Consider the following 11872-nt stretch of genomic DNA (forward strand, 5'->3'; position numbering starts at 1 on the left):
GGAGGACCGGGGACACTGCGGTTCAGTGTTTGGGGAGCACCGGGGAGGTTGACCAAGCCACTGGTTCCCACCTGAATGACTTCAATTCAACCAGGTGAACCAAAAGTGATAAAACCTATCCACTTATTATAAGCCACAGAATATTAGATATTCCCCCGGATATGTTTTAAGTGTTTAACCCTTTTGCTTCTATAAGCCACACCATATTTCTAGGTTTCCTACCCAGATAGCCCACTCACCTGTTGGCCCTATCTTAAAACCTAGCAGTAGGCTCAGGCCTCCTTATTCTCACTAACACATTGTGTTTCTATTGTTTTCATCTCATTTCAAGTGTTGTGTTTCACTTTGATCTTTTTCTACCCTCTGTTCTGTTGTGATTTGTTTCTTTCATTTCACATAGAGACAGTAACCTGGGAGCCACCAACGAAGTTAAATAGTAGAGCGACCACCAGCAGCCGGTGTCATCACACGACCCGCTAGGCTACCGCTAGGCCAGCCGTGATGTGCATTGCTTTCTGGATCGTCAACCAGAGACTGTCAAAGCGTACTACCAGCAACTGCTACAGACTTTGATTCTTGAATTCTCTGATCCAAACTCAGACCATGGGCTCCTTATTGCTATGGACCTCAAACAGGGCCGATTTGAAAACCCACAGACTTTCTGTAGTCAGCTACGAAACACCTACTTCGGAGCATGCAACGAACCAGGTATGGAACAGGATTTCAACTTAAAAACTCTGTTCCTCCTAAACCTACATGCCAGTTGGAGTTTTCATCTCAGAGTCCCAGCGTGTCCCCGTAACAGGACTACACAAGAGTTACGGAACTTAGCCCACAAAGCTTGCACCAAGCAAAAGACTATTTGTGAAAAGACTGTGAAATACCCCAAAGTCTCTGTCTCTGAGCACTGCTTGGAGTTAACCCTAGATGGCGCCCTACAACACCACAGTCACAGACATTTTTACAGAGAGTCAATACCATTCCAAGCCAGCAGAGGGCAACACAGTGCAGCCACGTCTGAGACAGCAGAGATCCTGAGGGTGCTGAAAGTGCTTCTTCACATGAAAACTCACAAGGAAGATGAGCCAAGCACCCAGAACACTGCCCGTCATCTACAGACCGCAGAGCTAACTGTCACAGCACAAGGTGACAGCAACACCCAAGCTCCACAGTCAACAGCTGCACACCCTGAACGAGACAGCACAGGTCCTCACGCCAGGTACCACAAACACAAGGTACCAGAAAATGCTGTTTTGACTACCTGCCTTCGCAGCGAGCTACACAAGACCGGTCCTCACCACCCACCGATCGTCCCACCTGCCCTGATGCCAACATTCCTGGGCAGCCCTGTCAAAAAGGGGGTGGGCCGAAAAGGAGTCAACAGGGAAGACCTGATCGACACAGGATTAAACCTGACGGTGATCTCATCTTACCTTTTCAAAAGACTCCAATTTGAAGCTAAGAGACAAGATCGAACTCTTACACCTCAAACTTATGAACTGAATGTACAGGTGTACAGACAGGATGACATCCAGTTTGAACAGGTTGTTTCCATTCCCCTGACATTCGTTCCGATGAGTCTAATACATCCCATGTATGTCCCACCAATGAACACACATACATTGCTCATCGACAAAGACCTGCTAGAACACTTTGACCCTTTTCTGAACTTCAAACAGCTAAAAGACTTTGCTCAAGTGCGAGAACCTCTTTCTCTCCAGCCACACAGGTTGCTAGAGCCAGACTGTCAGGTCGCAGAGGTCATGGGAACTCCCACAGAGCCAGACGGTCAGGTCACAGAGGTCACGGGAACCCCAGCAGCCAGCCATGAGTACAACGCCCTAACAACAGGCCCAAGTTCAAGCCTCTGTACCTTAGTCAACAAACAGGGTACGGTGGTACCAGCTTACACCAAAGGGGTCGCTGTTCGGCTCAACCTGCAAGGTGGTCAAACCTTACACCACACGCTGGGTTTCTTCCAATCCTCACCTGAATGTGTGGAACTCGGACTCACACTTGCAAACAACAAGCATGTCAAACACCAACACCTGTTCCAGCAATGTGATAACATCACAAAAACACACAATGTGATCGTGTACTGGAAGAAGGTAAAAGAACACTCGAAGTTACCAAGTCTAGACGAGGACTTTAAAGATCACACTGACACCCTTGCCAAAACTGGCACACTAAACAACATTCTGTGGTCACTCCCAACCCACCCACCCACATTCAAGGTTGAAGTGATTACACACAGCACAAGAACTTTACTAGCTAAACTGCCTACCTCAGAATCGCTTACGCAGGCTCCGTTGTCTACACAGACCAACATAGCAGACATGCGGGCTTCTGAAACCTTGATAATGACTTTGCTTTACCACCTCTCAGACCCCTCCATCCACCCTGGCAACCAGTCTACAGTCACTGACAACCAAAGCCCCAGACCACTGCATGATACACAAACCATGCTGCGTCCACAGAACAATATTGTGGGTTGTGCACCGTCTGACATCACAATGCCAGGGCGTGTAATGCCACGGAGCAAAAGGGGGATACTGCCAATATATTTCCATGACGCAGCATGTGCTGCACCACGCAGCACCAGAGCCACTGACAAAACACTGAAGCAAGCATCATGCCAGCAGCAAGATGTGGCAAAACATGGGCGAGGGCGAGCTAAACCCAGTCGCCGCCCACGAAGCAAAGAGACTGTCCTGTCCAACCAAAGACAGGCCTTGTTTGTTTCTTTCTCCCCTTTCTCTCTCTCTCTCCCTATTATCTGTACCAGGATGCTGCTGTGGTTTGCCGTGCCGTGCTGTCAGCCAAAGAGAGGACAGCTGCCACCGAGAAAACCGCTGAGACTCCTGACTACCGATGACAGGGCACACTACCCCAGCACTGTAACCGAATACAGCTGTACAAGGTTCCGATGGAGAGAGGACTCCCTCACTCACACTGAGGCCGATGTCAAACACCTGTTCAGCCAACATGAGAAATTGACGGTTACACAAATGTAGTTAGGTGGACACCACCACCGCTCCAAACAATTCCCGGGAGCTTTGCTTAGAGCCGCTGCTGCCGCCAGAATGTTTAACATTGTTATGTCCAGTGTCAATGCAGCGAACCAGACTGTAAACTCCTTGAAACCACTGTTTACTGTCTTCCAGAAGAACTTTACCCAGACTCAGCTGCTTACAGCGTTAACAACAGACATGCTGTGGGAGGTTAGCTCCTCCAATGACAGCCTAACCACGAGTAAAACCCCACCATACATGATACCCTTAAGCCTGTGTTAACTGGGTTGTCTTACACCATCACCATGCCAGCTGACCTGCTACGAATGCACCTGGCCAACTCTCTGGATAGTGCCTTCCTACGGCACGCAAACCCCAAACAGAGAGAAGTGAACGTGCTCCTGAACCAACTCATCAACGAGTCAAACCAAGTCTACAGACCTAAAGACATTGTCAGTGTCAGGATGTGGAAGAGCAACACCCACACCAAAACACACATTCCAAATGTGGTGGCCTACCACGACAGCAACACACAGCTGTACCTGGCCCCAAACATGCACATGTGTACTTTAACCAAAGACATTCATTATCTCTGCCTTAGCAAACCCTTCCTCAGACACAACTCTGAAGGAATCTGCGAGCTGCAACCCTGGGTCAGCGATACCCGCTGCCCTGCCGAAGCCAAGCCTCGTACACAAGTCACAGAAACGCAAGCAGAGATTGTGGGTAACAGATGGCTCGTCAACACTCCTGTGCGCTCAGCTACACTGACCTACGACCAGCATGACACCGCCACCCGTGCCAACCTGCTGGACCAAGTACTGAAAGGTACCACCCAACACATTGACATTACTCCTGTCGACACAGCCCTCCAAGCACTGTCTCGACAGCCCATTCTGAACCAGTCATCTGCGGTCCTAGCCTGGACTGCTGCCGACACTGCACGGTGCATCTCCACCGTCATTGGTCCCGCCCTGACTCTTGGCGTGACCTTCATCCTATACAGGATACTCAACGGATGCAAACCTCTACAGCCAAACTCATGACAACTGTGGCTGGAGGTCTCCGATGGAATCCCCGGAAAAGGGACGCAAAGTCAAAGACAATACCGAACCTCACCAAGCTGAATCCTCAGCTTCAGGAACCACCTGTCATCATGACCGACCTGCTGCATGACCATCACAATTCACTTGTCATCTGCCCATCCTGATGATTGCCGTCCGATGATGTCCACACAGGGACTTCATCTGACGGAAGGGGGATGTGTAACAGATATGCAGATCATCGATTCATGTGTTTAATTCAGATTTTCCAAATGAAACTCTTTTTGCACCAAGTGCCTGGCCTGGCGCCAGCCTGGCTGGACTTAAATTATTTACGATGCCCATGCGAACTTCAAAGAAGAAATGAAAACCCCCCAACCACATTCCAACACTGGAGACAAAGGAACTTTTCGTATAAGTTCCTTACTTTCATTTTATTATTAATATGTATTTTAATTATGTTTATGGATTGCATAAAATGGTTAATCCTTGTTATGTGAAGAGTATAAGTTGCAAGCTCATACTTTAGGAAATGTCTCTCCTCACTTTAACCTCCTCAAAGAGAGCCACGTTTCTGCAACCCCCATCTTTGCAGGTCATAAAACTTTACGACCACACTGGAGAGGAGAGAAGCCAAATCTTCTCCCCAATGCATTCTATGGAATGAATTCGTTACCTGTTAGTTTTTATGTTGTATAAATGTATTACGTATTCCCTTTTGGTACATTTAGATGTTTCCCAACATCTGCAGTGTTATCATGTTTTAAGCATGTTATGTATGTTACCTGAATTACAAACTTGCTAGAATAATCCCTGGAATTTGGACAAGCCCTAGATCTCCGGGGGGGGGGGGGGGGGGGGGGGGCTGTCTTCACAGAGACAAAGGAACTTTTCCCTCTGTTTCAGATCGCGGACTTTCATTGGCTGTTTACGCGAAAAAGGGGCGTGAACCATTTCAAGCCATAAGAACGACCGAACAAGGTCCGCCTCTCTTCTTCTTCCTCTTCTTCTCGTTCTTGGTTCACGGACACGCTGCTCTCCTGTGCGACCCTCCGCGCTCCTTTAGAAGCTTTCGTTTTGTTCGTTTCTTTTCTTTACTAAGTTTATTCAACTATTCGCCTCTCCACGCAAGGAAGACGAATTCTGGGACATTATTTGTTGAACCTTTCAAATACCGCGCGAGGACAGAACAAAGGACCACGTGCTCCACGCTCACGCAAAGATCCAGCGAAGCGTGCACGCGCGTCACATGGCCTCCGGCACACGCACGCTGTTTTCAAAAGGACAAGCGCACAAAGCTTCACAAAAAGACCACGCTCACGCGCTGGGCCATGCAAGTATCACTTTTCTATGGAGATTTAAATGCTGGTTTAAAGTGTTGTTATGATCTGATTTGTTGTTGGCTCCAAAAGTTACTGACTATGATTTTCATACCTGAGCTCCTTATGTGATCTCATTCTATTTTCTCTCTCTCTCTCTCTCTCTCTCTCTCTCTCTCTCTCTCTTTCTCTCTTTTATTTGGATTCGTTATGTATTGTATAAAGCTTACTGTTTGTATTGTCGTACGCATATTTACTCTGTGTGATTTGTAGTTTGATGTATTACTAGTTTAATTATTAAAAACCCATATACTGACGATTGACTTGGACTCCACCCCACTCACATTACGAGTCACTGAGATGTGTCTGATCTATAGCTACAAGCTCTAAATTTAGAAACTAAATTTATCATAAGGATAGGATAATATTTTCATGGCCAGAGAATACTTTTCCTTGAATTATAAGGTGTGATAACTTTATTGAAAATTGATAGGTCTACAGTGGTTTGCTGGACATACCACGGTTTGATTTGCAGTAATTTACAGTAAGAGATATCACAATAATTGATATGAAGAATGTAATATTGACATATTAATGAGTAAGTTACAGTGCCCTGTGATTATTTATTGTTATAGGCAATTGAGCTATTTTTCATAATCAATCAAATTTAATGTAACTGTCATCTGAGATATAAATTAATCAAATTCCTGATTAATTATTCAAATTCCCTATATATCATTTGAGTTAATTACTATGTAAAACTCATTGTTGTTACAGTGGATTACTGCCATGAAAAGACTCAACACCAAGGCAGAGGACAGACCCTTAATGAACTGAGAGGAAATGGTTACTGGGTTGTTGGTGGCAGCAAAGTTGTGGCTAACCTCATTAAGCAATGTGTTACATGCAGGAGAGCTCGCAGGCCAACAGAGACACAGATGATGGCGGATCTACCTGCTAACCGTGTTGACTCCTCTCCACCATTCTCATACTGTGGGATGGATTGCTTTGGGCCATTTCTATGTAAGCAAGGATGGAAAGAACAAAAAAGATATGGTCTCATATTCACCTGCTTCTCCTCAAGAGCAATCCATATAGAGATGCTAGAAGATCTAACCACTGATGCCTTCATAAATGCCTTGCGATGTTTTATTGCAATCCGTGGAGCTGTAAGGGAAATTAGATCGGATCAAGGGACAAACTTTGTTGGGGCAAAAAACGAGCTGACAAAGGCTTTGGAAGAATTGGACCAGGAGAGATTAACTGCTTACCTATCTCAAAAGCAATGTGATTTCATTTTGAACGTACCTAATGCCAGTCACATGGGAGGGGTTTGGGAAAGGCAGATCAGAACCATTAGAAGAGTTCTAAGTTGGCTCCTTTCACAGAGTGCAGGAAGACTGGATGATGCCTCCTTGAGAACTTTCTTCTATGAAGCCATGTCAATCATAAATAATCGCCCACTCACCTCAAATAACATTAATGTAGGGCTAGAGCCACTTACCCCAAACCATTTACTCACCATGAAATCTTCTGTCCCTCTGCCTCCACCTGGGAAATTTGTGCCAGAGGACCTGTTTTGGAGTAGATGGGGGAAGGAATATCTGGGAAACATCACCCTTAGACAACGGTGGCACTCTTCAAGACGAAATGTAAAGATTGGAGATATTGTCATTGTCAAGGAGGAAGAGCTTCCCCGCAATGAATGGAGACTTGGACTAGTGCTTGATGCTTGTGCAGATGAAGACAGATTGGTGCGAAAAGCCAAAATTCAAATATGAAATAGGAAGTTAGGGAAAAAGGGTCAATGACTGACTAATCCATCAATTCTTGAACGTCCTATTCATAAATTAGTGGTACTTGTAGAGAACAATTAAATCTGATTTATTGTCTGATCTTGAGACTTTTAAGTGTCACAAGTTCATCTGGTAGTCTTGAACCAAGAGTCAGAGATATGTGATTCTAATATCTGGTTTGTGAAATTACTAATTTTTCAAATATTTACGTAAAGTTAATCATAAATTGTAGTAATTTGGTGGGAGTGTAACTGTCAAAAGACATGTTTTTCAAAGATATGTGTATTATTTATGTTTGTTTAAACAGTCCAATCAATTTGAGTTCATTTATTGTTTAAAAGTAGAGAATGTGCTCCCTTAGAATGTTTAATGTCATGGGTTCTTTAAGAAAGAGTTCATATCGAAGCGTAACAGATCATATGACCAGGTTGAGTTGAACGCGGGACCGCTGCATTATGGGTTGAAGAAACATGAATGCAGAGTAATGTTAATGGTATACAGAGCCTGGAAAAGAGTAATCTTTATCTGCATGGTCTAAGAGGGCACACACGGTAATTCATCTTTAAATCTGTTGTATTTTCTGTATAATGTTGTTTTATATCAGTTTATATAAACAATGTTATGTGTAAATAGTGATGTAATCGGATTCGGACTGTCGCATGTGTTCATTTGCGTATCAGCGGACATTTACATGAGAGACTTGAAAAGAACCAGACTAAATGCATATTCTGAACATTATATGCTTTATCCCTTGTAGTTTTCACGGTGTCTGCAGAGGTGGCGCTCAACCGTGATCAAACCAGCCATGGAACGGCCCACTGCTCGAGCAGTATGTTTGGTAGCACGTAGCGCCAAATCCGTTGCTTCGTGCGGTGCCTCGGCAGCCACAGAAGTGACATGACGGGGGTTAGGCACAGGGGCGACATTAGAAAACACCTCTACCCTCGAGCACAGTACTCTAAGCTGCAGGCCATCACAGTGGGGACAAGAAAAAAGGCCGCTAAGCACCGCCTGTGCGTGATGTAAGCCTAAATATACTACGCACCTTTCATGTGAGTCACCCTTTGTGATGAACCTGGTACACGGTTCCTTACATTTGCGAAAATTCATCGCGTCCGCAAAGAGGAGTTAGCACTCCTCATAGAAACCACTGAAAACGCGAGATGATTCCTAGGGCACAGATGATTCGCTTCCCTGAAGGAATGAAATCTGAGCTAAATAGCGCGCGGCACCCAGGTATACGATGCGTGCGCATGCATAGGGGTGGTGCCAAGCGCTATTTGGCCAATAGGATTGGCGGGATGGTATAGGGCTTCAGACATTCGTCACACCGAGGGGTGTTCCCATACGGTGACGTCACCGCAGCATCGAAGTGACCTATGGAAGGGAAACTGATAACAAGCTTGTGTGTTTCACTTTGGTTTTTTCGTCTGATGCCAGTTAGTGAAGGTCGTTCTTGAATGATTCGGTCATTTTAAACAAATCTTTAAAGTGACTCAGGAAGAACAAGTCGTCTCCGCAAGTAATTCATTCAGTCGCACATGCCCATAATTCTATAGTTTAAAAATTTCCAAATGAAGTCCCACTGAGGGGTGCTTAAAAATGAATGACCATGCAAGTAATGACTGTTTATGAAATTTGGTTAAATTGTAAGGGATTCTAGCAATATTATGAATACATATCAATAGAAAAGGGAGACCACCTAATTTGGAAAAGTATTCATTGGGGATAAAAATCCATATTGAGTTTGGATTAAACAAACAATGTCTAATCCAATTAATTTTTTGTTCAAAGAAGAGTAATCAAGGAAATGAAACCCACCATAATCATATGTGTTCATTAATAAGTACTCTTTATTACCTTTGTTACAACATTCAGTGTATAGAAAATAACCATTATGATAGAAATTTGTACTTTTATAAACTGTAAAAAGTAAAAAGCTCAGAAATCCAGTAAGAGTAAATAATAATTATAATAATGATGATAACAATAATGACTATAGGCACCTGTTTGTAAGGAAGCATGTAAATTAATTTCTCTATCCAATGCCGTCACGTCAAGTGACAACGAATGATAGGATAAAGCCTTTTATACAGTATTTATTATTATTATTATTATTATTATTATTATTATTATTATTATTATTATTATTAATAAACAATACAAACATTAAAACTAGGGGTGCTCCGATCACGATCGGCCGATCGTTAATTAGGCTAGTGACAATGCCCCTGAATTTTTGGGATACCCCTACCGGAGGTAGAACTACACCCAACAATGTTTTTCCTCATCTCTAAGGTCTCCCATATATGAAATGGATTCTTGGCTAAAAATATTTTACTGCTAAGATTGTTAAATTAACTGATATTGTTATACACCCCAAAACCAATAAAGGACTAAAATATAACCTGTCCGTATGGGAGTTAAGGCATATAAACTAATGCAGATCAATCACACAAGCTCTGAGAGCTTTGAAACTTGACATGTTTATAGTCAGGAAGTTGATTCAGCTACTAGAAAAGACTGGATGTAAATATATTTATGTATGGAATAAATAGAGACATGTAAACACATACCTAAAATAAGTAAGAAATACACAAATTTAATATTTATGCAAAATGTTTTCATATACTTTGTGCTTGCTTTGCCTGGGATTATCATAGAAACACATATGATGACTTGTTGGAAAGGTGGGGTTATGCTGAATCCAGCAATACCAAATATGTAAATATAGCATGACAAATAGGAGTGTTCTGTCACTCAATGTATGAGGTGTCCAAAATGAATTAAAATGGAACACTGACATAATTTAGTCTAAAGCCCATTATCAGTTTGTGATAATGAGAAGACTGTTGACAAATTCAAATATAAGATACATCTAAAAATGAAATATTTCATATGGCACTTTTTAATAAAACTATAACTTAACTTCACACAATACAAATTAAATTACTCTTAAATAAAACAAATGGCAATCTAACTAAACAAACAAACACTCTTTGGGGTAATGAGCCCTGTCTTCTCAGGCTGTTAAGTTTGTTTTCTAGCAGCAACCATTTGGAACATGAACTGCTTTTGGTCACCATTCGAGGAGGGTCTGGCTCAGGGCCGGCCCAAGGCATAAGCGAACTAAGCAGCTGTTCGCCCCTCGCCACCAGGGGGCCCCCCAATAATAATTATTATTTATATATATATATATATATATATATATATATATATATATATATATATATATATATATATATATATATATATATATATATATATATATATATTTACAATTAAATAAATTAAACAAGTGATATAAATGAATGAATGAATGAATAATGAACGAATAAATTAATAGTTCAAGACAAAAAAAAAAAACGTATTTACCAACAACTGCTGCTGTGTCTGCTAGCGTTTGAGTCATGCGCAATTGCGCATAGACACCTCGCGTCGGCGAGCAAGTGCGCTCACTGTAATAAATGATAAGCCATGTCACAAAAAGGATGTATCCCTCTGGTGCCGAAAAGAGAAAGAAGAAAATGACATAACGTTGGCTTGTCGTTGGACGTTCGAGAGTCTCAAATTTAGGGACTGTCTCTAAAGTTACATGCGATATTGGTATACACTTTTCTAACGTCAGTAGCATTTGAGGACAATGACTTACAGTCATAAAAACAACTGTAATTGTTCATCTAGGTGTCAGCTATAATGCACAATTGAATATAATGTTGAATATTTATGAAAATAAACTGTAAAGTATATGTAAATTATGCTACTTTTTCACATGGGCTCAAAGGCAAATTTGAAACTCAGTAGCATTTGAGGAGAAAAACTTGCAGTCACCGTATACATTTTTAATATATATTAAAATAAATAATAAATAATTTAGGTAAAAAAGCGCCCGTTTATCACTTTCAGGCACATTCCTGTTAAAGTTTTTTTTTTTTTTTTTTTTTTTTCTGGTTCCCTTACGAAAATGACCCATGGTTTTATCAATAACACCACAAATCATCGTTCTTGTAGCCATGGCAACTGCAAATTAACCAAAATTTTGTTACTTCAAATAATAATTTACAAAGAAGTATTAATATACTGTAATATTTTGTTGTTGTTGTTGTTGTTGCTATAAAAACAGACCTAAGCCATCAATAGTCTTTAAATTGACTTCACATAAATTATTGCATTATATAAAAAAAAAAAAATGAGGCAACAATGATTGGTTAATAACACTTTTAAAATACATATTGTAGGCACATACAAAATAAACAATTTATGTACATGTTATTACAAATTCCTGCACAGGGAGCCACAGGGAGTAATTTCTGCTGTTACATTTTTGCTATAGATTACATAGCCTATATAATTTCTTCAACAAAAATCGTGCATATCACAACCCGTACAAAAAATAAACTATGGTTTAAACTGCTTAATTTCCCATTGCATGATTTCTGAATTCTTAAGACTATGAAATAAATTAGTCATAATAAAGTTATAGCCATAGGTAAATGTTGAATTGTAATTAGTAAATAATAAAATTTATTCTTTTCCTTTTTTATTTGATTAAAGTTCTAGTTTCACCCCATAGTAGGTGTTTATTTTCCATCATCATATTTGAGGAAGGGGGGCACAACAATACAATCCTGCTGTCCTGATGTCATCAGTGACAGCACTCAAGTGAAAAGCTAGCAAGGAACAATTTTGAGGTCATTGTTGTA

At 41.5% G+C, this 11872-nt stretch overlaps 1 protein-coding gene across 2 annotated transcripts in view; it reads left to right on the top strand.

Annotated features, from left to right (window-relative positions):
• LOC128016241 (uncharacterized) overlaps nt 1-3014 on the top strand; it is a 114928-nt gene extending 111914 nt beyond the window's left edge. The window contains exons 2-3 of one of the 2 annotated variants that reach the window (XM_052600746.1): nt 401-1751; nt 1794-3014. In XM_052600746.1, coding sequence (XP_052456706.1) covers nt 621-1751; nt 1794-3014 — 2352 coding nt within the window. In that variant the 5' untranslated portion in view covers nt 401-620. Of the gene's footprint in view, nt 1-400 lie in introns of both variants that reach the window. The other variant, XM_052600745.1, reaches the window with a different exon arrangement.
• Nucleotides 3015-11872: the final 8858 nt, after the last annotated feature.

Source organism: Carassius gibelio, chromosome A6, assembly GCF_023724105.1.
Source record: "Carassius gibelio isolate Cgi1373 ecotype wild population from Czech Republic chromosome A6, carGib1.2-hapl.c, whole genome shotgun sequence".
In the NCBI taxonomy this organism is placed as follows: Eukaryota; Metazoa; Chordata; class Actinopteri; order Cypriniformes; family Cyprinidae; genus Carassius; species Carassius gibelio.